This window comes from Pongo abelii, chromosome 11, assembly GCF_028885655.2.
Source record: "Pongo abelii isolate AG06213 chromosome 11, NHGRI_mPonAbe1-v2.0_pri, whole genome shotgun sequence".
Lineage (NCBI taxonomy): Eukaryota > Metazoa > Chordata > Mammalia > Primates > Hominidae > Pongo > Pongo abelii.
The window spans coordinates 54,126,052-54,153,213 of record NC_071996.2 but is presented as its reverse complement, the minus strand read 5'-3'; the positions used below and the strand labels follow the sequence as shown (position 1 = coordinate 54,153,213).

At 39.2% G+C, this 27,162-nt stretch overlaps 1 protein-coding gene across 2 annotated transcripts in view; it reads left to right on the top strand.

Annotated features, from left to right (window-relative positions):
* The first annotated feature begins 5,663 nt into the window (after positions 1–5,663).
* Positions 5,664–27,162, top strand: part of NEB (nebulin) — a 252,744-nt gene continuing 231,245 nt past the window's right edge. For both annotated transcript variants that reach the window (XM_054548869.2, XM_024243154.3), the window contains exons 1-8: positions 5,664–5,754; positions 9,198–9,239; positions 10,948–11,148; positions 13,264–13,371; positions 13,864–13,968; positions 14,461–14,565; positions 15,335–15,439; positions 21,286–21,390. In XM_054548869.2, the coding sequence (XP_054404844.2) occupies positions 5,719–5,754; positions 9,198–9,239; positions 10,948–11,148; positions 13,264–13,371; positions 13,864–13,968; positions 14,461–14,565; positions 15,335–15,439; positions 21,286–21,390 (807 nt within the window). In that variant the 5' untranslated portion in view covers positions 5,664–5,718. The remainder of the gene's footprint in view (positions 5,755–9,197; positions 9,240–10,947; positions 11,149–13,263; positions 13,372–13,863; positions 13,969–14,460; positions 14,566–15,334; positions 15,440–21,285; positions 21,391–27,162) is intronic.

The window sequence follows — 27,162 nt, the reverse complement described above, 5'->3', positions numbered from 1 at the left end:
AAAATGTCGGGCACATGTCGTCAGGACCTCCTGAGGTTGTATCACAGGCACGTCCTTAATCTTTGCAAAATAAACTTTCTAAATTTATTGAGACCTGTCTCAGATACTTTTGGGTTCATACCTTGTATGTATCCTTTCTCAGGAAATTGCTGGAGGATATTTTCCATCAAAACAAGAAAGGTAAGCTAGAGAAAGACATGAGATCCAGGCAACGCAAGGTCTAATTCAGAAGAGAGAAGAGGATAATTCCCAGAATGAAAGACAGTGGAGGGGGCTCAAGAAAAGAACTGAGCTCCAGCCGCACAGGGAACTGATCCAGATGGAAGAAAAGACTCCCTGAGAGATCTAAGAAGAGGAAATGGGTAGAATTATAGAACACTACTTAATGTCTTTGAAAACACCAAGAGCAGACTTGACTTAGCCAGAAAGTTTGAGGCGTTAGTGCTATAAGTGTCTAGAATTATTCTGCCCAATACCATCACCACCTGCTACATGTGGCTGTTTGAGTTTAAGTCAAATAAAAAGTCTAAAAATTCAATTCTGCAGTCACACTAACCACATTTTGAATGTTCAATAGCCACATGGGGCTAGTGGCTACTCTACTGGACAGTGCTGGTATAGAACATTTCAACTATTGCAGAAAGCTCTCTCAGACACCACTTGTCTAGAAAAAAATTAAGCCAAGGAAGAAAATAAAAGAAATGGAGAAAAATACCAACTTCCAGAAAAACAAGCCCTTGTAGAGGAAAAGAAAAATAATCGTAATATATAGGGTTCAGCTGCGAATAGCCTTTTGCTAATCATAAAAATGTAAACATTGAGTTCCGAATTATATGTGTAGAACTTTATTGAGGTGCAGGAGGTGAGGCTTGTGGTTTAGATGAAAGAGAATTAAAGCCTCATCTTCCCGGACAGGAGCTTAATAAATGATGCCTATGAATGAAAGATCAGGAAGGAGCAATGTAGACATTTTGTTAAATGTGTAAAGGAATATAACAAAAGATTCAGCTAAATGAGTCCAAGTGATGTCTCCAGGGAGGGGAAAAAGGAATAGAGGAAACAGGAAGTGTTGATTTAGTAGCAAGTCTTACAAAACTTAAGCTTGATTCTTAAGCTATGTTCATATAGAAGTTGATCAAAATAATGAAATCAAAGAAATAACAAAAACTGTTACAATCCCATCTCCCTTATCGTGTCTTTTTTGGTCCCCAGGCATGACACTTCTATATTTTCATATTTAGGGAAGCAATATTTAGGTTCCAATATTGGCACGTAACTGCCCTGCTTTGGTTTGTAGCCAGTTGTACAAGCTTCTAGTCAGATGCCTGTGTATTCATAAATTCTTAGACTAACTATTGTCTGATTTTAGAAGCTTCGAGATATTTGGTATTTCAGTTAACTACAGAATAAAGAGTGAAGCTTCCAATATAATGTAAAAAATGATAATAGTAAAAATAATAATAGCTAACATTTACTGAACACTTACTATGTGCAAGGCATATAATAAGAACCTACCAATAAATCAGGGTGTCAATGTGCTCTCGTTCCATAGAAGACGTCATAGATAGGCCAGGAAAATAAAGCTGTTCTTTCATCTCTAGAGGGCATCATTCCAGATTAGAATCTGCAGAATTTAGTAAGGAGGTGGCAGTGTTTTTCTCTAGTGTGACTAGGAAGTACATGTAAGCTGCTTGCTGGTACACTCACCCCTGTGTAACCATGGTGGGAATATAACCAGCTCTCCTGTGAGTCTCTTACTTCTGACGTGCTTTGCAAATTATTAGGGTAACATGCGGCAGGCCAATTTAGCAGGGGCTTTGGGGCTTTCTTTTAGGAGGAATTTATCCCAAGAGATCTAAACCAGGGTAATTTCATGTGAACTCACTCTTGCCCCACCCCCCACCCTAACTTCTCATAGTTCTAGAGACTGGATGTCTAAGATCAGTGTGCACACTTCACTATGAATGGAGTTTGAGGTTCTGCTCATCTGTAGCACTTCTAGTTACTATCATAGTGGTTTCAAAAGTAATGTATAAAGAGTGTCTTAGTCCATTTGGTCTGGTATAACAGAAATAATATAAGCTGGGTGGCTTATAAACAGAAATTTACTTCTCATAGTTCTAGAGGCTGGATGTCTAAGATCAGGGTGCTGGCATGGTTGGCTTCTAGTGAGGACGTTCTTTCAGGTTGTGGCTAGCCATTACCCCCTGTAACTTCACATGGCAGAAAGAGTGCCAGGCAGCTCTCTGGGGCCTCTTTCATAAGTGTACTAATCCCATTTGTGAGGGCTCCACCCTTATGACCCAATCACTTTCCACACATCGGGGGGTAGGATTTCAACATATAAATTTTGGGGGGACACATTCAGCTCAGATAGTAAAGATTTTTCAAGTCTAATATCCCTAAGGATATTGAGATGTGTATACATAGCAACCCTCATTCTCTGTTAGTGAAACATAAAATAGTGTAAGGATTTTGACTGGCAGCTTGACAAAATCTATCAATTTTCAAAATGTGCATATATCTTCTGCCTCAGTAATTCTACTTCTAGAAATTTACCTTACAGATACATTTCATATAAGTATACAAAGGTAATGCACAGGGATGCTTACTGTGTGTTTTGTTTTGCATTGTTTTGCTTTATTTTGTAATAGCAAAAACCTTGAAACAACCTAGATGTCCATTAATAAAGTAATGATTAAACTATTATACTCTATCCAATCAATAGAATTATTTGTGGAAATTAGAGTAGGATATGTTTATGTGATGTTTCATAAAAAATGTCTATTGCATATTAAGTATATCGACTTATGTCAATATCTATATTGAAAATATCTGAAACTTAAAAATGACTACTTTAAGAAGGTCAGTGCTCATTTTTTACTTTATATAATTTTGTACTCTATGTTTTTAAAGTATGGGCGTGTATTATTTTTTAATTCAACAACACATTTTAAAGCATGTAATGACGAGTAAGTCACAATTCTAGTTTGCAGCTACCAAGTGAGTGATCTCATATTGCGTAAATATCCTTTGGTCATAAGACCTGTGAGAACATACAAGATGAACAGGTATAATCAGTTAAGATGATAAAATTATGTTAGATTTTATTTACTACCATGTGAATCATGGAGGGGGAAAAGGTATATGTATTTGAAATATGAGATTACTTTCTCAAACTCCTGGCCTCAGACAATCTGCCTGCCTCGGCCTCCCAAAGTGTTGGGATTACTGGCGTGAGCCACCACGCCCAGCAAGATTACTTTCTAATGTTTAACTTAAAAAAGAAAAAATATTACAATATGTTTAATCTCGAATCCATATCAAGATATAGGTGACTCACAGGGTTTTGCCTGAATACAGGAGCAACCCAGAGAAAGAGCAGTTCTCTGTCATATAAGAGCCTGTGATTTCTGTTGCTATGTGTAAGGACGGAGAGACAGACAGATAGAATTATATTTTAAATTAGAAAAAATACTTCAGGAGCAAAGAAAGTGCAAGAGAGACATTAGGCAAGTTTTAAGAAAATTGTTAGATAATTTTTATGAAGGAAATGTCTTACTTTCGGATTTGCCAAATAGGGCATCATTTTCTCCTGATAAGTTACTGATTTCCGTGTTATCTGCTCTTGCTGTTCAGAAATTGAGCCTGTTTGTGTCTGCATTCACACGTTGTTTCTGGGAGCCAGGAGTCATCTGAGTTAATAGAAAAATCACTAACTCGGTTACATACGAGAGAGGTTCTATATTCCTAGCAGCTTGCCTTATCTAAGGAGGGAGAAGGTGCTAAATAGGATTTTGGTATACCCTCCTGGTTTAGTAACAGAAAAACGATGGGGTCTACTCTTTCTAATTACATCCTGTGGATAACTTATCTAGTGCCGTCGTCAAATGTTTTCACCTTTAACTTCACTCATCACATTTTTAAAAATTGCTTTTGCCAACTTGATGTTTACTGGGTCTTATTCCTTAGTTTCTTTCACGCTAACACCAGTAACTTATCTGTAGCTCCACCTGGTGAACTTTACCAGGGTGAGTACATTTATCACCATGACTGGACAAATGACATGAAGAAAGCAGTCACAGAAGGGTCAAAGCCTCTCAAAGTCATGCTTATTTTCTACTAAATTCTTTTGCATGAATATGACATTGAATGGGGCCTCAGTAAATGGGAAATTCAACCTAAAATTGAACTGCATAGGCTGGAAGTTAGGTAAAATTTGATTCCATTTGAATAGTTCTAAGCAAGCAATTTGTTACCCTTTATCCTTTAGTGGAATTGATGAACAGGTGGTTTTCAGAAGATCACTTGGTAAATTTAGCTTCTGAAATTTGAGCAACTCAAGATCTGATTGGTTGCTCTTGCCACATGATAATTCGGAGCCCAGGCATCACGCTGGCTTTTGCCTGGGGTTCTCAGGAGGGGAGAGTTGGGAGAGGCTTTGCTGCTGAGGAAATTTATTTGGTAGATTGAAGGTAAGGCCAGTTTATGACTTTTTCTGTAATACTCTTTCAGGAGATGTTCCACAACTTCCCTTGAAGTATTTTTCAAAGGTTTGGGCTATAACTGAGGAAACTAATGGTAGAAATATGGCTAGGAGAGTCTAACCCCATTGCCCTACTAAGGCCCTACTAATATCTGCTATGTACAGTGTGTGATTAGAGTCAAGTCCTTTGCTAACCAATTTATTGCTTGACTGAATTGGCTCTCTTGTCTAACAGTTTTTTGCCTTTGATATTTTTCTCTAAATATATTAGTATGAAAAAGAAGATACGTTGCTTTACGTTCCTATATTTATCCTGTTCTACTGGGCTTCATTTGCCTGAGGAGTGGCAGTTTCGCTAGCTTAACAAAACCAGCCACTGCAGGGTATTGGTTTACATGGCAAACATCTTTGGATGAAGCGACAGCTGTTCCAACTCATCATCCAGTTCATATCAAGAGTCTCACTCTCTGGCGTCAAACTGTAGAGGCCTTGAGAGATCCTTTCCCTGTTTTCTGCATTAGAAGCTTAGGCTAAGGACTGACAATCCTATATGTACTTCAACCAATGCTTTACAACTTTGTTATTTTTCAGGTTTGAACGAGAGCTACAGAAACGAAAGAAAAAGTCTGTATAAGCCAATGGTGTTTGGGAAGAAAATATCCCCATTGCCTTGAGGTTTCTTTTTTTCTTTTAAAATGTATTGACAGATGTACTTTTATGAGTTCCAATTTGAAGCCTAAGATATACTGCAAACAGTGGATCAGGGCAGTATGGAAAACTAAGTCAGCCCTCTTAGAATTTTGGTGCCGGGGGAAAAATTTCAGCTTCTTCTGAAACCCAAGCTGACCTTCTTTCACTAAATTTTTTGCTGGAAAATGTCTTTTCTCTAAGTGTTTGGAAGTTTAAATTCTCTGTTCCCTGAGTCCAAACTCTCTCACTTCCTTACCTCAATTTCCTTTTACAATTTTGACTAAACTGATTATGTAGAAGTAGCCATTCCCAACACTGAAGGAATAAAAAGAAAGAAATTTGAAGCTTCTGCTGTTTATACTTGTATTTTAAATGTCTTCTCTCCTTTGGCCTGCAACAATATATGATTTTTACAATAGTTTAGCTTCAAATTCTATTTTTATAATGTCGTAAGATAATTTCTGTGCTGGGAATGGACTCTAATATGTTTTCATTTGTATGGAATATGCAAAGTTTGTAGGTGTCACTACTACTCTGGAAAAATGGCAGATGATGAAGACTATGAGGAGGTGGTGGAGGTAAGATTTTAAAAAAAACACTGACAGCAAACTATTTTATGTAGTGACAATCAAAGCTGTGTAGGTGAATTAATCATTCAAAAAATACATTGTCTATTATAACTTCACAAAGAGTCATCATTTAAAGCATAAGAAAGGAATATTTTATGTTCGGTTTCACTATAATTACGTGGGATTTAGAATTGAAAGGAAATATCACTGTTTCCCACTTTTGCTTTTCTTTAAGCTCTCAAAAAACCAAGTTGGAGTAAAGGCAGGTTTTAATTCGTCTTCTAAAACTACTTTCTTCCCCACTTCCCAACCCCGATGTTCAAAGGGACAGAGATGAAGAGAAAGTTCTGAAAATGGAACTCTGTCTCTTAGTGTCTGCATAGCAATAGAGGAAAACATCTACTCCTTATTCTTTGCTTCAACTAGCTAATCATCTATAGGGTAACATGGGTTAGATATTCAGAATAATCATATGTATGAAATTATTGGCAGATGTGAGACTTTATACATAATACATACACATGTGCACCGACACTCACATACAAGCAAATATAAATAAAGGCATGAAGGTCGCAGCGATAGTTGGAGCTGTACCTTCCTACCAACTTCATTATATTTACCCAAGTGAACAAGACTAGCTTTTGCTTTTGAATTTTGAATAAGAACAAAGACTATAGTGGGTATCTTGAAAATTTTCCTTCCAGTTATTGGTGGACATCTAACACATTTTACAAAGCTGTTAATCATTTATTTTATATTTATTTTACATCCTTTTGTTTTTATCATCTTACGGTTTTTCCTCACCGGCTCTTGCCTTTATCTTCACATTCTAGAAATAAAATCTAAAGGCTTGGAACTATAATGCACATAAATACAGTGCCATGAATCTGAATGTGCTTAATAATTACCAATTAATGATGATGATCTAAACACATGAAAATCTCCAAATGCCTAAGGCACTTGGAGGCAGTTTTGAAAATCTATGCTTTTTAATAAGACTGAAATTAACTGTTAGAGCTACCCAGAACCAAATTTTAGGTGGCAGTGTCAAAATTGCTCTTTGGAAAATTATTTTAGTGACCAGTCTATATTTAGATGAGAAAATTTTATTTATTCTACAAATAAAATAGCTTTTATTACTGAAGGATATGAGGGAAAAAATAGAATGAATCTCGTACAATGTAACACTCAACCTCTCTGGTTTAAATGCTGATGACCACATCTTTCATGCTGATATTATCACTAGTGTGCATTTTACTTATGTACCTAAGGGTCAGAAATATCACTATCAAACACTAATATAAGTATAAATTAAATTATCTTCCCTATGATAATAATGCCAGTAACAGTTTTTACTCTCCAACTTAAATATCCCTTGTCTTTCTTAAAATAATTGTTTACCTTTGCCACTGGAAATTGTCCTTAGTGCTAGACTTGATGATTCAACTAGATGTCATAAAAAAGGAGGCAGCTATTTTTAGACATCCCATCCCTACCATTTTGTTCCCATTACAGCATCTGGGTCTGACCAGCAGGTGATAAACGAATAGACTGCCTGCCAGAAAGTATTGAACTGAGATCTCTTTGACCTCAAAAAAGATCATGAGCATAAGAGGGTGGTGCATTCGAAAAAATGGCCAGGGAAGATTTTAGAAAACAGAGAGGAGCTAGCTTTAAAAATATGCAGAAAACAGAGAAGAACTGGCTTTAAAAATATATCTCCTTGGGATCTTGGACATCTGAAATAAAGTTTTACTGTTCTCTCTAACTTAAACTTGGAAAGAAAGAGAGAGAAGCAAGGATGTACTATCTAATTAGTGGCACAGCTCTAAAAAAAGAGTGAGATTTGGCATACAAGTTAATGCCAACCATTTAAATAATGTTGCCTCTTCTATAAGCATATTTCTAAGATGCATTTACCAATGGTGAGAGCCCAGCAAAGGTAAAATTGAATGGTTTCCAAGGAGCTGCTTTTAAACTTGGATGCTGAGAAAATCCAAAATAGTTGTGAATCTTCCATTTTATTTTAATATTTCTTCTGAAGCCACTGATGTTTTGTGTGACCGGAGGAATGACTCTATGTGGCGTCAGCATCAAACAATATTTTCTAGTGTCCAAATGATATTTCTCAAGTGCTGAAAGTCACAACTGTAAAAAAGCAAATCTCTGTCCTGTCAGTGCTTGTGATTTTTGTTGCTATGTGTAATGACATACAGGCAGAATTAGATTTTAAATTAAAACAATAGCTCAAGAGTAAAGAAAGCACAAGAATGAGGAACATTAGGCAAGTTTTAGACAATTGTTAACGCAGGTGAAATAGCACAGGCGGCCTACTGACAATGGTTAAGTAATTTGATGACACTTCACTGAAATGAATGCAGGTCATTGAGGGAAATTTTGCATCTTAATGTTTTCTCTTCCCTTGAGTGCTGTATGTTTTGGTGTTAAAGATAAGAAAAATGAAGCATAAAGTGTTCTACATCCATTTTTTTTTTTAAACTAAGAAATAAGCCAAGTGTTTCATCTTTATCCCTTTCCTCGTGTGCTTGGCCTAAACGAGCCTCTCCTTCTGTTGACCCTACAAAGCAGGGTGAGGCTAAGGACAGGATTCCTCTCTCCTTACACATCTGAAACCAAATGTCAACCAGTTCCTTTCTGCATCTATTTATTGCTGGTGATGTCAGAAGTAGAACAAAAGTAGACTTGGTTTCAGATCCAGGCTGCAGATCCGTCATGCAGGCCATGATGACCTCAGAGCCACTGTGGCAAATTGCAGCCTACCTTTCCCACACTTTGTGATGAAGAATCTTCTCATTTTCCCCTTCATTCCTTAGCATTTACCAATTTTCATATTAGCACCACTCTGTTTAGGACAATCACACTATTGAAAGAGACTCACCCATCACTCCAGAAGAAACTTATTACTTACTAATCAGGAGGGTATAGGAATAATTGAGATGTGGATATACTTTGGGATCTTATTATTTCCACGATACAATCCATTTAAAAATGTATTCACACTCGAGTTTCAGTTTTAGTTTATTGTTAGTTTGCAAACAATGAGTTTTATCACAGTTCCTCTCTGCCCAACCCACACACTCAGGATCTTCTTATTGTATTCTCAGCAAATTCTATCTTGGGGACCATAAGAAAAAAATTTCCATGTCCCAGTAAAGTAATATAGCTTCTCTTGATTAAAAAACAGCCTCACACATTTTTCTCAGCCCTCTGCATCCCTTTGTCCATTTGGATGGCATTCACTTTAGCTTTCCTGAAGTATTACAAAGTGAAGATGGGTTCCAAAATATGAACAGGCTCCCTCACCTACCCCTTTCCCACAGACATTCCGAATCAACCGAGCTAGTGCAGTCACCTAAGTGGTTCAGCTGAGGCAGAGGAGAGGTGGTTTCTGCTTTGGTTCTCTTGCCAATGCCTTTGTGCTCTATTTACAGTACTACACAGAAGAAGTGGTTTATGAAGAGGTGCCGGGAGAGGTAAGGCCCAGCCCACAGCTGCATAAACTGCATTCTCATTAAAGCAGGAAGAGCTTTCTCCTTTCTCAGACTCCCAGGGCCACAAAGATGGCAAAAGGGATTATCTGACAGAGGATCACTTACCTACCTGTGCCCAGAAGCTGGTGTGAAAGCACAAACATTACCTGTTTGATGGATTATTTCACCTTTTTTTCCTATTCAACAAACCCAAGATGGCAGGGGGTGGTTCCCCCTATTGCTCCTGTGTGATATTTTTATGTAGATGAAGCTAATTAGAATAATGTCAGTGGCTATTACCATTCTCCAACAGTGGCAGGAGGGATGGTGACAACAAGCCAAGGAGCCTTGGCTTTGTGATTCATAGGGACAAGCAGTTTTACTGTGTGGAGTTGTAACTTGTAGGACACCATCTCTGCCACCAGGGATGGTGCCTCCAGGGCTTCATTCCTTATGATGCATTGAAATGCTACTCGGATTTTAGCGCATTAGGAATTCTAAATAAGCTATTACCATAAATATTCCACGTTCAAGCTCTTTTTTTTTTTCAAGGTGAAATACCTCTCTCATGCTTTATTTTCTGCATGCAGCTGTTTCTCTTTGAGCATGACCAACAATGATATGGATGGTTAATCCTGAAGCTTGTTCAGAGAACCTGTGACTGCATAAAAACTAACATCTGTAGATGCTGTAATTTGGTTAGTTTCTCACAGTCAACCATGCCTTAGTAATCATGGGCAGAAAACAACCTATTAGCAATGATGTGACAACACTAGCGGGGGTTTTTATAAATGTACAATTTCCTTACTAGGTTCTTTTTTCATAATTGATGCTATAATTCTTTGATACAGATGATATTAGCTGTGAAGGGAAAGATACTGTGAAATGGATAGAAGACTTGGCTGCTTATCTTTTTTTCTTACATGTATTATTTTTAACCTTGGATTAGACCCAAACTTTGGGTCTTAGTGTCTTCCACTATAGCCTGCTGTAAGAAATAGTAATTTCTCACCTACTACATAGATAGGACTATTGTGAGGATAATTACCCCCATTATGTTGTCATCATTATTCTTGTCCACCTAAGCATTTATTAGTGTAAATGGCACTCCAGTTCACATTAATTAACTGACTAAGCCAAGGGAATGAAAATCTCTTATAATATTGATGCGATTCATTTTTTTAAAGTTCGTTATTCTTTGTCTCCTACTACAGTGGAGAATGCCTAAATCCCTGCAGAACAAACGACCAATTTTCCCTTAGTCATTTACAAGTTAATATTAAAGTCAAGAATTTGAGCTTTGTTTGATTATCTTAACCTTTTGTTCCCCAACCTCAAGTTTGCTTTTACTTTACCTAGGCAACTTAAGATTTTCAACTGTTTTAAAAAAGTAGTTTATTGCCGATTTCCCCCCGACTACTTTGAAGTGTTCGAGTGTCTTTCTGCAAATGCAAACTTAAGGCAATGTTGCAAAGTAATAAGGAGTAAACTTTTTATTCCACACAATCCCAACAATCAGCATTCAGATTTCTGTACATAATGTGCCTTCATACGGCTACAGTGTGCCATTTCTTGCTTTGGCTTACTTTAGATATGGAGAAGTAACACCAGGAATGTAAATCTGACTTGAAGTTAGAATAATATATACTGAGATCACAGTAGCACAGTTTTGACTTTCACAACAATGTTGAACTGCGTATCAAATTTTCAGACAATAACAGAAATTTATGAGACTACGACAACAAGGACATCTGACTATGAGCAATCAGAAACTTCCAAACCAGCTCTGGCACAGCCAGCACCAGCAAAGCCGGTGGAGAGGAGGAAGGTCATCCGGAAGAAAGTGGATCCTTCAAAGTTCATGACCCCCTACATTGCACACAGTCAGAAAATGCAGGATCTTTTTAGTCCAGTAAGTTTCAAACAACTTCTGCTGACCTGGTTTGATTATTAAGAAATTACTGATCTCAACCCACTCTGTTTTGGATGCTGGCTGGATTTTATTTCTTAAACCTGTATGAAACAAAAACTTATTTTGCAAATTATAGGCTCTTGTGACTGTTGAATTTTCCTTTTATGTAATTCATTTATACCATTGCAGCATAAGAAAGCATTCTTATTGAAATCATTCCTGCAAAATAAGCATAAGGCCAATCATAAAGCATTTATTGGTATTTAATCACTATTAGCCAATCTAGAATAATGCAATCATAAATACAGATTTAATTTAGGCCAGTTCACGGAAGCTACATAACATATTTAAACAATGTTAGCAGAATAGCTTCTCAGTAGACTAGCTAACAGCATATAAAAAGGTATATAAAAAGGTGTGTAGTGAAGAAGAACATTTATTTTAAAAATCCAAGATCAGACTAAGAACTCATTTGAAACTGAGGATCTGAATGTTTGGCTGTACCTTAGAACAGTGGTTATTAACCATGGCTGCACACTGGTTAATATGCTCAGGCCATTCTAGTTTAATTTGTTCAGAGTTGGGCCTGTGCACAAAGATTTTTTTTTTTTAAGAAACAGAATCTTTCTCTGTAGCCCAGGTTGGATCAAGCAATAGCTTCAGCCCCAGACCCCTGGGCTGAAGCAATCCTCCTACCTCAGTCTCCCTAGTAGCTAGGACTATAGGTGCATGCCACCATGTCTGGCTAATTAAAAAAAAATTGTGGATCTCCTAATTTTTTTTTCATAGAGGCAGGGTCTTGCTATGTTGCCCAGGATGGTCGTAAACTCCTGGCCGCAGGTGATCCTCCCACCTTGGCCCCACAAAACATTAGGATTATAGGCATGAGCCACCACGCCCAGCCCTGTACAAAAGGATTTTAAAAAGCTGCCCAGATGATTCTAATGTGCACCCAGGTTGAGAATCACTGCTCTCAATGGTCCCTGGTCCTTAAATTCCCATGTACAGTTCTGTAAGTTACACTGACTGATTCAGACAGATTCAGACACATTTCAATGGGTCTAATTTGTTGATTGTCCATGGTGGGCTGAGGTCTCACTGGGTGGCTTGATTGCATGTCCTCTGGAGGCTTAAAAAATGAAATGTAGCTTAAGAGAACATTGGATTATATAAGACTAAAGTTTATGTCGAAAGCATCCTATTGAGGTTGAGCAATACATACTCACTTTTCGTTAAATGATAGCAGCTCACTGTTTGGTAAAATTCTAGTTCAGAACCTTAAATAATCTAAGATAGATTTCTAGAAACAAGATTTTCTTACCTTCTTTAGTGCTGCAGTATTCAGCAAGGATAGAATTTTTTATTCTACATTCATACATTCTTATTAATAAGATAGAATTCATACATTCTTATTAATTCAGATCCTATGAACCTAGAATTTCTGATGTTCTGAACAGAATGTCAGCAAAGGTCTGTAATAGTTTTTAAGTTTTAAGTAACCAAATCAATAGTATAATTTAGATTATTGACTACTCCACTCAAGAATACTCCCAAAACATTTATAATGATAAATTATGCACATTATCATTAAAGCAAGAATTCATTGTGTATTCAGCAGATATAATAAAATCACATTCCTAAATTTACAGAATATAATTCAGACCTGTCATTAATTCAGCTGGTGTCTCAGCTATCTGAACTACTGAAGTTTAGCTGCAACTTCTGAATTTATTATTTTTGCATTGTATTAGCAATCAAATCTTTTCAGAATTAACTCAATTTCTATATTTATTTTCTAAGATAATTGAGGTTTAGGCTTTTTATGTATGCATTCAGACAAAAAAAAAAAGATTGAAAGAATCATTTTAGGGTATTTCGAAGACAATAGTCTATAATAAATTTGCATTGTCTCCAAGATCCAACCATGTTTAGGAGAAGCAATTATCAAATCTATTTTAGTTTTTGCTGAGAGTTGGGGTAGGGGACAAAATGAAAGCTATTACAATTGATAATTGCTATAACTTGAAGGATTTTTTTTTTAATCAGATGGGGTGAGTATGTTGCCTGAAATTTTTGCTGCTGTCTTGTTAGGCTAATATCTGATATTCTTTTCAGAATAAATACAAGGAGAAGTTTGAGAAAACAAAAGGACAGCCATACGCCAGCACAACAGATACTCCAGAACTTCGCAGAATCAAAAAAGTACAAGATCAACTCAGTGAGGTGGGCTGCATTGCTGAAATAAAAGAGAGGGACATTTCAAAGTACACCTACTGCTGGGAATTGTGGGCTGTAAATATGTGCTGTGAGAATGAGCAGTTGAATTACCATGAGCTAGTTCACAAATCTAGAAAAGCATGAAGCCATAGATCATGTTGCTGTAAATGTGAACCCAAAGAAACTTCTAAAAGCTTGGCTTAGCAACTTAGCTTAAGAGGAGACTATGAGATGGAAGCTCCAACTCACTGTGGTTCTCCACACTGTAGCACAGTAAGGCCAAGAAGCAGCAGGCTGGAGATCCAGCCAGGAAAGCAGACAAGCAGTAAATGCTGGTGCTCCTTTGAAGATCACATTTTTCCAGCTAAAATGCAGAAACTATGCTTTGTGATGCAGACCTAGAGTCACTGGGGTAATGCTTTGTGGTTATAAGAAATTCCTTAATATACTCACATGTTCATGCCTGTGATGAACTCTAACTGTGCATTATTTGGGCAGGTTAAGTATCGAATGGATGGTGATGTTGCTAAGACTATATGTCACGTAGATGAAAAAGCAAAGGATATTGAACATGCAAAGAAAGTGTCGCAGCAAGTCAGTAAGGTAAGGCAATGATATGGATGGCTGGGGTACTCAGTAGCATGTGCATCATGTCTGCGTTGTCTTAGAGGAGAAAATTGGACAGGCCTGATCCTGCTCACCAGCCTCTTGGGAAGTGTGAATTCAATACCTGTATTCATCAAGGAGGCTGCACAGATGACTGAGTGGCCTGTAGAACCTGTGGGTGGATGGAAGAGTCCATGCCCTGCCCAAAGAGGCATCTGTGACTCGGCTGCAGGCTGTTGCTGCATGGAGTCCCAGTGTCGCCAAAGAAGCTGAGGAGCTAAATTTTTAATTGAAAGGAATTAGAATTTTCAATCAAAAGCTGACTATTGTAGGAAAAGTATTATAGGACAATGGCATGGTCAATGTTTTCCTAGTAACACATTGGCAGCCTTTGAGCAAGGATGCATTCATGAGTCTCCCTTTGTTGTTTAAATCCTCATGCCTTTGGGTGAGACCTCAAGCCACAGATCCTCTGCTCCTTCTGTCTAGGTTTTATACAAGCAGAACTGGGAAGACACCAAGGATAAGTACCTGCTTCCTCCTGATGCCCCTGAACTTGTCCAGGCTGTTAAGAACACTGCCATGTTTAGCAAGGTAAGGGCCCGCTCCATTGCCACTTCTATCTTCCTATGTCATCCCATCATATACTTCATGTAATACTTGGTGAACTCTTGATCATCCAGAATACAATTCCCCAATCTTTTTATGAGTAGCCTTGAGACATGTGAGACTGCAGGGATAGGGCTTGGCAAAAAGGACTGAGAGGAAAGCTCCTAGGCAGAATGGGAAGAGGGTCCTTTGGGAACCTGAGCAACCTGGTGGCAGAGGGGAGTGACTGTGGAGAATAAAGGTGCTCTGGAGAACCAGCTGAGAGAGCCACAAAGTAATATCTCAAAATTGTCTGTAGACCTTCTGCTATACTTTGGATGTCCCTGGCTATTACTCTAATTAGAGGTTTATTTTGTGCCCCTTCTTGCAAGTGTCCTATATTGCCCTGAACTATGTGAAGTGCTTCCTGGCTCCTTACATTGTGTTAGCACTTGTAAGTGCTATTAATAAACAATGACAAAGAATGACCAAAAAAAAAAAAAAAAAAAAACCAAGAAGGCAGGTAGAGTCACAGAGAAGAGATGAAACAAAATCAGACACATCTGCCCCTCTGAAAATAAGAAAAAGCAGGGCATGCTATCAGTAAAAATGACTTGGGTTGGATGGAAAGTGGGAAGTTATCTGTGAATTTCATTTACCTTTGCTCTCACCTGGCCCTTGGTTCTTTAGGTTATTAATGGATGAATTCAAAACTATGTATTTTGTGTAAACGTGACTCTACTTCCTCCTAACTTTTCACTCTTTTTTGATTTAGAAACTGTACACTGAAGACTGGGAAGCAGACAAAAGTTTGTTTTACCCCTACAATGATAGCCCAGAACTGAGGAGAGTTGCCCAGGCCCAGAAAGCTCTCAGTGATGTAAGTGAAATGCAAGTGGCACCATTTAGGTGTGCAGAGTCAGGGGAACTTGAATTACATCTTCTGGCCAGATGGTCACTGCAGCTCTTCTCTATAAGAGACTAAATGTTGTATTTCAGAGGAGTACGTCTAGAATTGTTATAATTTATGATGTCTCATTTAAATTAGATATAATTTATACTTTATATTAAATATAATCTTGTCCAGTTCCCTCTTCTTATAGGTGGCAAACCTGAATCTGGGGTCACATTAGTTAGTGGCAGAGCCCAGGCTTGTGAGCCCAAGACTAGTATTCTTCCCATTAGAGCATGAGTCCTTCTTTCCCCTTGGCTCTGGTTGAAGTTGTTCTGTGACAACAGAGTGACAATTTTTAAAAACCTATTGTAATCATAGCCACCTTCCCAAATCTATTAAGTAAACAATGTTATGGAAGGGTTGTGCCTTGCTATTCTAATCATCAAGTCCAAATTGTGGTGTGTCTCCCTTTCTCTGTGTGTGGGACCTGACTAGTATACTTGTTAAAACATATTTGTGGCTGGGTGTGGTGACTCACCCCTGTAATCCCAGCAGTTTGGGAGGCCAAGAGGGGAGGATTGCTTGAAGCCAGGAGTCTGAGATCAGCCCGGGTAGGAAAGCAAGACCTCATCTCTACAAAATGTATTTTTAAAAAATTAGCCAAGTGTGGGGGTGCATGCCTGTAGTCTCAGCTACTCAGGAGGCTGAGGTAGGAGGATCACTTGAATCCAGGAGGTCGAGGCTGCAGTGAGCAATGATCAAGCCACTGCACTCCAGCCTGGGCAACAGCGAGACCCCCATCTTAAAAACAAACAAACAAACAATGACCACACCACCAACAACTAAACAAACCAAAAACACATTTGTATAGTTATCCCACAAAGAGCTCTTGCTATCAGAAGATACTTCAGTTAGTGAAAAATCAGTGATCCCACTTGCCAGAATTTCTGTATCCTAGACCTTGGAAACCGTATGTTAGAGGAACTTAAAAGGCTTAATAGAGTCCTTAGGCTTGAAACCAGCAGCAACAGCAGCAGAGAGACCCACTTGGGCCTAACACTCTCCCTTATTTTAAGGTACTTTCTTACATGACCATTGGATTTGCGGGAGGCCATATTGAAAATCCAGACTGCTACTCCAGTCTTCAGCAGAGCACTGTATTATAAAGTGACAAGTTATTTGACATTCAATTGTTGGTTAGATCCCTGGAACCTCTTATACTCAATTTGGACTTAGTAAGCCAGTTCAGACTGATTGGGATTTACTTCTAATGGAATCTATGGTCTGATCTTGCCATGAACCAAAATTATACGTACCAATTTGATGGTGTCTCCAACTTTTGAGGTCTGATTTTTAATGCCACCCTCTTAATATCACCTGCAAGTTTAGTGGACATCTTTTCTATTTCACTTTCTATGTAATTGGTTAAAATATAACACAGATACAGTCGTATCCTTCCATAGGTAAGTTAGGAAATAGAGAAGGTATAACAAAATTTTGAAGTCATCTAGCACATGGTACCAATTTTAATGTGTGAGTATTTCTTGCTTCTCTTTCAAGGTTAGCTTTTTGATTCTGTATCTCACAGATTCACAATATTGTTACATGGCTGTTACCAAGTGATCAAGAGTTATTTATTGGAAGTCTATTATGCATGTACACCTGGCAGGATAGAAAAGTACTACAAGCAGTTTTCATCCTTTCCTCTGAGAATTTGTAATCAGGCTGATAAAATAAAAGTATGATATATCAAACAACAAGAAAAAAGTTAAAAATGAAACAAAACCCAACAGTCTAACACTTGCTACAAGACAGACAGAACATGTGTAAGTAATCAGAGAAGGCCATGTGGAGGTGGTGGTCCCGAGGGCATGGGTGGTGATGAAGAAAGGCATTTTGAGTAGAGGGAGCACTCGAACAAAGGGACACAAGTAAAATGAGGTCTGAGTTTTGAGGGACAAGGAAAGTGAATGATGGGAGTGCCTCATTTGGAGGGCAGTTGTGAGAATGCCGGCAGCAGGACCTTGAAAGGCAGACAAAATTGCTTCGACGTGGAACGATAATAAATAAGAGGCATCATAAGATTTTGGAGTGGAAAACAGCATGATAAAAATAGAATCTGGAGTAATTTTGATGAGCAATATGACAGATTGAGATTAGGGAATACAGGAAAAACTGGGTAATTTGGAGAAATCTATTTTAGTAATAATTAGGGCAAAGGAGAGGAAGAAAGGAATCTGAGGGTAATAAGTATTAATAAGCATGAATGGCATTGGATATTGGAGCCAAAGGAGAGAAACAAGCCCTAGAGGAGCTTCTGACTGTAGACTGGTGGTCTGGGTGAGCAGGGGCACAGCTGGTAAAGCTGCGTTAGTGGAAAGAGAAATGGAGTTGAGATGATTGAAGGAAACTTCAGATCAAGGCATCCTATGGATAAATTAGAAAGTACCATTGCTCAGGTGTGAGACCAGGGCAAGAAATTAATATTTGAGAGTCATCAGAACAAAGTGATAGCCAAAGACATGAACATCTATGAGGGAAGCAGAAGAGTGCATGGCCAAGGGCAGAGTTTTGGAGGACACCCACACTTAGGACTGAACAGGAGCCAGCAAAAGGATGAGGGAACAAACAGAGAAGTTGAAGAGGAACCAGGAAATGCCATGTCATGTAAGCCTGGGAGAGGTTTCCAAGAAGACAGTTAATCTCCTATCTCCCTTCATCTAACAAATGGAGAGATGAAGGATTACCTTCATACCATTCTAATGCTATGGACTTTGAACAATGAAAGTTGGCCACTTGTTTTGAGCAATTACAGTAGAAGATGTAATGAAAGAGAACATACAATAATGAAGTAAAGTCTTCCCTGCTATTCCTCAAAAAGATGTGACAGTTAAGGCATAGCTTTTATTTTTATTGCAGACCAAGTATGCACTCAGTATCAGATTACTGACATGCCTATTAATACTGTTGTCAGTACTATGAACTTCTACAATTATTGGGCACAGAGCCCTAAGCAAGCTGTTGTTTGCAGAATGCATCACTGGGTAGGCGCATAGATTTCTGGCTAAGGGCTTGGGTTTAGAGGCTGTTGCTACCTCTCCTGTACCATCTTCCTGTGTCATTCTTAATCTACTTATCATGTTTTCCTTATTATCTAAGTAGAGACAAACTACTTTGCACACACTAAGAGTCTATAAGCTGATGCAGAATACTGAACTTTTTTTTTTTACTTTTTTAAAATCAGATCATTCTCCATAACAACAGAATTCTAACTAAACAGAATTCTGAAGAAGGTTCCTGAGAAATTAGGACTTCTAGATCTGATTTGTCTGAAACTTCTTGGCAGGATGTCATACTTAATAAGCATTTATCCTATTTAAATGTTGCTTTTACCCTAAGGACTTAACCAGCCATGAAAAATCCTGTTGTCCTATGCCTAAAATAAAGTCTTCAGTTTGTATTTTTTTTTTTTTTTTGTGACAGGGTCTCACTCTCTCACCCAGGCTGGAGTGCAGTGATACAATCTTGGCTTATTGGCTTATTGCAACCTCCGCCTCCCAGGCTCAAGCGATCCTCTCACTTCAGCCTCCCAAGTAGTTAGGACTACAGGTGCACACTACCACACCCAGCTAATTTTTGTATTTTTGGTAGAGACAGGGTTTCACCATATTGCCCTGGCTGGTCTTGAACCTTTGAGCAATTCATCCTCCTTTGCCTCTCAAAGTGCTGGGATTACAGGCGTGAGTCGCCGTGCCTTGCTTAACTTATTTAAAAGAAATTAAGCCAGGCTTGTTTGTGGAATTTGTGTAAATACATTTCAAAATCTGTCTTTTGTATCCCAATTGATTTGATGTCCATGAAAGCTTTTGTTATAGGCACTAGGTAGATATTATTGGGATAAGATACAGTTAGACTTGGTTAAAGTATAAAGATGATTGGGACCTTGGGATTATTCAACTGCTTTATACTTGATAAATAAGAATACTGCCATGAGGAAGGGAAAATAATTGTAGAAATCTCACAGTTGTGTCATGGAAGATTAGAAAGATAATTCTCCTCTTGAGACATTCCCCCATGGCCTCAGTGTGTAAGACACATTGAGATGTCAGTCATTGACTCTTGCTCTAGCTAGGTACTATGCAGGCAACAAGGGTTCCCAAGGATAGGACATCTTCTTTGCCATCCCAGAGCTCACAGTCAAGAGGAAAGAGACATGTAGACAACAAATTACAGTGTCATCTGACGACCCCTTTAAAGGAGGTAATGGCCAAGTTGAGTGAGATCCCAGGAGAAGGTCATCGCATCTGGCTCAGGAGTCAGGGAAGGCTTGGGAGGGGAGTCATGGTTATCCTGAGCCGTGGAGAGGAAACCGCAGTTTGCAGACAGATGGGGAGAGGGAACAGCATGTATGAGGCCCTGAAGCATCTGAGGGCTTCATGTATCTGGGGATCTATGAATAGTTCTGCATTGTTGGAAGCAGGGGCCAAGTCTGGTGGAACAAAAAAACCAGAGGAGTCAGAAATGAAGAGAGAAAGTAGGGCAAGAGAGAAGGATATGCATGATTTGTGAGCACCATACTTATTTTAAGGTGATAGAAGTCTTTTATAGGCTGAAGGGAAGGAGCTAATGAAGAAGGAGAGGTCGGGGTTGTGAGAAAGAGGAGGGATGACTGAGAGAGCTGGGTGCAAAAGGATGTGCTGGAAAGGACAGCACCCTGTGTGCAGGAGTCATTCCCTCTGAGGGATGTTTCTCCTCTGAGCCAGGGCAGGGGTGGGAGAGGCAGGGATGAATATGGAGAAGATAAGTGTGTAGCATTTCTTTACTCTATGAAAGAGGAAGCTGAGAGTAAGGTGGAGTTGATTGTGGGCTTAAGGACAGTGTTGGGGTTTTAGACTGGCCCCGGAGAGTAGGGACTAACCAGAGACTCATAATGGGCTGTGAAAGTTTCCTTGAAGACAAAATGGCATTAGTATACCATAGGGTCATAGAGTATTAGGCACAGAGCCCCAAGCAAGCTGTTGTTCACAGAACATACCACTGGGCAGGCATGTAGATTTCAAGCTAAGTGCTGGGGTTCAGAAGCTCCCTGCCCTGTACCTTCTTCCTGTGTCCCTCTTAACCCTACTCATCATGTTAGCACTGCCTAATCCATGGAGTTGTGGCATTCAGCATCCTAGGCATAAGAACAGAGGAAGCTGGCCAGGTGCAATGGCTCATGCCTGTAATCCCAGCACTTTGGGAGGCCAAGGCAGGCAGACCATGAGGTCAGGAGATCAAGCCCATCCTGGCTAGCATGGTGAAACCCCGTCTCCACTAAAAATACAAAAAATTAGCCAGGCACGGTGGCGGGTGCCTGTAGTCCCAGCTGCTCGGGAGGCTGAGGCAGGAGAATGGCATGAACCCAGGAGGCGGAGCTTGCAGTGAGCCGAGATCGCACCACTGCATTCCAGCCTGGGCAACATAGCGAGACTCTGTCTCAAAAAAAAAAAAAAAGAACAGAGGAGGTATATGGTCGAGTTGATCCAAGGCTGGGGGTTTATTGAGTGTGATAAAAAGACAAGGGGTTGGGAGTTGAAGATGCTGGTTAAGAGAATAATTGCAATCGCAAACCATGGCATGGAAATGAATGGAAGAAAGCAGATCTAGGGCCATAAGTCCTGAGGAGGAGAGAAGAAAATTCAACAAAATAGAAATCACTAGCAGTACTGAGAGCAAGGATATGTAACATCTAGAAGGACAAATTATAACATGTTACACTAAAATTTAAGACTGCAAATAAAGATGAAAGCATAATCATTTTTAAAATACATCCCTGTCTTTTATTTCATCAGGTTGCCTACAAAAAAGGTCTCGCTGAACAGCAAGCTCAATTCACGCCTCTGGCCGATCCTCCAGATATAGAATTTGCCAAGAAAGTAACCAATCAAGTGAGCAAGGTAAGTAAATAGAGCTGGGACATTGCCTCCCTTGAAGACTCTGCTTAATAATTTCAACCATCAGAGAGGGTTACTAAAGGTGAGCCTGAAGACAAAACACAGACACTTGGAGTATTTTTACATATGATCCCCAAAAACTCTACAGCAAAAGCAATACATCCATAAATGTCAAGAACTGTGTTAATATATGTTTAGCCAGCTTGATGACTCAGTAATTGATAAATGTGAAAGTCACCTTTTGAAAACAGAAGCCATGTCCTAATGTCACTTGACATTTTCACTTATGACAGTAATACTACAGAGTCACCAAATAACACACACTTCCATGAAAAGCTGGTTTAAATTCACGGTGAAAACCTTGGATAGTTCTATGCTGTCAGTCACACTTGGAAAAATAAGAATGTGTCTCAGACATAGCTTAGTTAACAGCAGTGGGCAGTGGACCTCATAACTTTTAAGGCCCTAACAAACAGCTTAGTCTACCTATATTTAGGCGGTAAACTAGCTCTGAGGAATGTGGCTCTGATGACGAATGCGGAGAGACAGATGCTCAGCTGATGAATAGGCCCATGCTAAATTCCTATTGTAAATTGGTCCAAATCAGGCCACTTTCTCCTGGGATACTGCTGCTTTTAAATACTTTATCTTGCCCTCTGTGGAGATGAGTGTCAGTTTGTTCTGCTTGAATTTTGATGAAACCTCAAGATTTTTATCTTAAGCATTTTCTGGGTAAAGTATCTAGTAGAGAAGAAGCATTAAATGATATGGATAATGATGTCTATTCAGAGATGTTTGTTAGTGTTTGATATTGTAGATAACCTAACTGTGTAACTATGAGCTGTTTGGATAAAGGATCTAGTAAGTATAGTAAAATTTCACTAATAGGAATACTACCAATCTGAAATTTTGCCCAAGGCTAAGTAGAAATTAACTTTAGAACTGTACATAAATACATGATCCATTGAAAGTGTTGATATTGGCCGGGTGCAGTGGCTCATGCCTGTAATCCCAGCACTCTGGGAGGCCAAGGTGGGTTGATCACCTGTCAGGAATTCGAGACCAGCCTGGCCAACATGGTGAAACCCCATCTCTACTAACAATACAAAAAATTAGCCAGGCATGGAGGTGGGTGCCTGTAATCTCAGCTACTTGGGTGGCTGAGGCAGGAGAATCACTTGATCCCGGGAAGTGGAGGTTGCAGTGAGCCGAGATTGTGCCATTACACTCCAGCCTGGGCAACAAGTGTGAAACTGTCTCAAAAAGAGAAAAAAAGAAAAAAGAAAGAAAGAAAGTGTTGATATTGTAAATAAGACAGGGGAGAAGGACAATTTATCTTTCTGGAAGAAAAATAAAAAGGTGTTTTCAAGTGGTCATTTAGAAAGAAAAAGGAATCTATTTTTAAATTTTTCTTTAAAGTCTATTTTAAAAGATACTTTACTAAGGAAACATTCTTTTGCCTTATTTAAGTATGCAGTGGGGATTCTTCAAAGTGATTTTTGAAAATCACTTTCAAACTCCTCTGTAATCATTCTCTCCACCAATTTAAACTTGCCAGTTGGTTTAGTGCTACACTCTCCAGTACAGCAGCCACTAGCCAAATGTGACTAGGAAGTACCTGAATTTGATCAGTATAAACTGAGTCTATAAGTCAGCTTGGGCTTCTACAACAAAATACCATACGTTGGGTGGCTTAAACAATAGACATTTATTTTCTCACAGTTCTGGAGGCTGGGAGTCTAAGATCACGGATTCAGTTCCTGGTGAGAGACCCCTTTCTGGCTTGTAGATAACTGCCTTCTCATTGTGTTCTCACACATTGGAGACAGAGAGCCAGCTCTGATCTCTTCCTCTTCTTCCTCTTCTTATAAGGATGATAATCTCATTATGGGGTTCCCACCCTCATGACCTCACCTAAACTTAATTGCTTCCAAAATCCCCTTACCTTCAAGTACCATCACATGCTTGTGAGTTAGGTCTTCAACATATGAATTTGGGGGGTGGGGACACAGGCATTCATCCCATAACACTTAGTGTCCAATATGTGAGAAATAGACACTGGATCTTGAATATTTAATTATGAAGAAAAGAATGTTTCAAATTAATATTTTTATGTTGATTACATGTTGGAATGTTAATTTTCAGATCTACTGGGTTCAGTAAACTGTATTATTAATTTCCCACGTTTCTTTCTACATTTAAAAATGTGGCTACGAGAATGACTTGCATTATATATGCATTGGATAGCACCATTCTAGGTGGGCAAGGTGACAATGTTGGGTTCTTTGAAAGCATTGCCAGAATTGGCTTTGCCCTGTGGAGTAATAATATGAGCTAAGGGGAGGGTGGCTGTGGAAAAAGGTCACTGGATTTGGCCATGGTGACATTATTTATTCCCAGTCTTAACCCAGATTTCTGAGTTCTTAATGACTATTGTGCATCCAAAATAATAGTTGTGTTGGGGAGAAATGCTTGTGATTGGTAGAAGTCCACCCAACAACAAACCATCCAACAAGGGAGGCACAGGGCTGCCAAGAGTGACTTACCTCTGGTACTATCTTCCCTCCTCACTCTCAAGATGCTTTGGCCCATGTTGCAGCAGGATCATATCTTCTTTCTCCCTAAAATAGGATAAAAATCTCCTTTATCTACCCTAGAACTTAAAGTATAAAAAAATAAATTAAAAAAAAACCTCCTTTATCTACTCACTCGCATGCATTTAAACTCGATATCCCCTTGTTGAATCATGTCTCCCAGATCATCTGTTGGGGCCAGGGAGGACCCCTTGGCCCACTGAAGTTTGGCTGAAAAATCACCTTGCAAAAGGCAGATTAATTGGAGAAAAGACATACAAATTTATTTAACGTGTACACACGGGAGCCTTCAGAATGAAGCTCCAGCTCCCCAGGGAGTGCAGAAGCTTATATACCATCTTGAGGTTACAGAAAGACTATGAACTTGGATCCTGGCAAAACAGGTTATGGGGAGTGGGGAGAAGAGGAATTCTGTTGAGGAGCAGGAAATGATTACTAGAGAGAATTCAATGGGTTTGAAGAACATACAGTAGTCTGGGGTGAAGTCTGTTGGACCCACAAAGCAAACAATGGTTTATGACAGTAGTCTGTCCAGGTTTCTGACAGACTTTAGTCTTCCCTCCTGCAATATAGGTTCAGTTGAAAACTCAGGGAAGGGGTCAGAGGGAACTGTTTTCTTCTTTGGTAGGTCCAGACCTTAGACAGATAAGGAAACTTGAGCCTGTGCTTTGGGAGAGGTAGAGGATTGAGAGATAGGATGGGGGTGGGAGGTTAGCGGGGAAATAATTTTTCTTCTTAGTGGGTCTGTCTGGTCTTTATGTAGAAAGAAGTCTCTTTTACCTTCCATTAATCTCTAAGGACCTTTAATTCAAAATACTCATTATACTAGGGAGCCATATATTGGGGTGGAGTTCTCTGTGCATCCTCACATCCTTTTCTTACAGCTCCCAGTTCAGATGGTAATGATTGCATATCTGCAGTGATTACACTAATGTTACCTTCCATTTGCCAGCCTTCCTTACGACACCTGTCAGAATCAATTCTCTCACCTTTGTCTTTGGCCAAAGCCATTAGCTACATACTTCCTTCTGTCTCAGATGCATTTTGTAGCTCTAACATAGATGAACAGGCAGAGTTGTTCGTAGAAACAGGCCTTCCAGGTGGGGAAACTATGCACACCATGAAGCTGAAAGTAGGGCCCTGAATGCAACACTGGGAAGTCCCTTTAGTTTCTCTGTACCTGCCTCTCTGCTCCCTTCCAGATCCACAAAAGAAAAAATGTGAGATTTCAGGTTGGAATTTCCCACTGATACCAACTGGAGCCTAAATTTTTTTTAAAAAAATAATCTTTCAGTAACATATTTTTACACAGCATGAAGATACCAGGCCCGGGTCCTCTAAAACCATGGAAATTCTTCTATCACATAGAATTGGGAAGATTTCCATTGATTTCACCAGAAGAGATTTGATTGAGTCAAGCAGGCAGTGTTAGGCCCACTGTGGACAATAAAAATACCAGCTTGGTTCTTTATACCTTTTCTGCAGGGATAACTTTTCTATGAATGGAACTATCAGGAGTCCCAGTGCTTAGATACCCACAGAAAAAGAGAAGAGTTAATTAACTGGCTTCATATTCCTTTCCACTTGATAACCACATAAAAATTACAGATTCAGATGTGAAAGTAGATAATGAAGCTATATGTTTAAGCAAGACACCAGGGTACCCAGTTTGTGGCCCCGTGGAAGTCCCCTCAGCTGACCTCTGAGGAGGAGGGAAACAATCTTACTGTATCTATGGACACATGGTCACCCTCTTACCCAGAGAAGGTGTCCCAGAGCTTGGAATTGGCCTGACATACTTTCCTCTGTTAAACAAACCAAAAAAATTCTAGAGAAGTTAAACTGACTCTTTCTTCCAAGTTTCCGTCATTCAACTGCAAATACAACAGAGTTTGGAGAGAAAGGTTTCCCCCTAACCTTTCTCTCCAACTCTGTTGTGTTTGGATGTTGGACCCTGACATGAATAACCCGTCTCCATGTATTGTACAAAAGCTCTGGCCTCACTCTCAGACTTGGAGAGTGAGACCCCTTGGCTGGTAGAGAGGGTCCCACATGGACACATACCTCTCTCTTCCTCTCACTCCTCCACCTATGGACCCTTGTCCTTTCAAATTCTCTCCTACTCACAAATGAGACAGAAGACCATAACTTCCTCAGCAGCCAACAAGCTCCAGCCTCCTCCTGTGTCATGAAAATCTTCCCAGACTTGGCAGTGCTCAGGAGTGGATTGTGAGAGCTCCATCTCCACCCTGACCCATTTCAGCTGCTGGATAGGAGGAAATAAAATGTCGTGGTCTGTGAAGATTAAGAAGGAAGGAAGGACTTTGGATGAGGGGGTTGAGTGATCTTACACTCTTGTTTTGCATCTTGTTTTAATATCTTCTTGAAAACCAGACATCTATCTCTCACTGTGAGAATTAATCTCCCGTTCAATTATCCTTAACAAATCTACATATGCAATGCCTGTTTCTTGATAAATGCCCAACATTTAGACCTCATTAAGAATATATGCTACCTTCTCAACTTTAAATTATATTTCAAAGTTCTCTGGATCTCAGTTTTGGGGATCAGGCCCAATTGCCCCTTCCCAATCCTAAGGTTTTTCTCCTTTGACAACAAGCAAGAGGTAGGGCCATGTCCCTCCAAAAAACGATATGTTAGGAGATCCTAACCTGAGGTATGTGTACATCAAGAACCTCTGAAGTTATAACTGTTTGTGAGAGTTTTATAGCTTTCTCAATTTCTTGAAGAGGTCTGTCTCCAAAAAAAAGATGAGAAACATTTCTATAAGTAGTCTTGGCAAATCCAGAAATCAATTTTATTGACTTCTGTTCTTTAAATCTTCAAAACAGAGTGCAGGTAAATCAATCAGCAGTATAGCACAAATCTTATCTCAGCAAAGATTTCCATTGAAGAATTGTTCCCTCCTCGCACATACAATTTTCTTTCTTACAGAGTTTCTTTCTGTTATGATGATGACAATAGTAATAGCTATTATTATTATTATAATTTTTATACCCTATATTTGCTTAGCACTGTGGGGTTTACAAAGCACTCTTTAGCTAATGATCTTATTAAACTTCCTAGCAGCCTTCTCTGTAAATATTATTGCCAGCACTTGTGGCTGAGAAAACAATCATATTTGGTCAAGACAAAGTCAAGTCTTGGTCCCAGAGTTTGA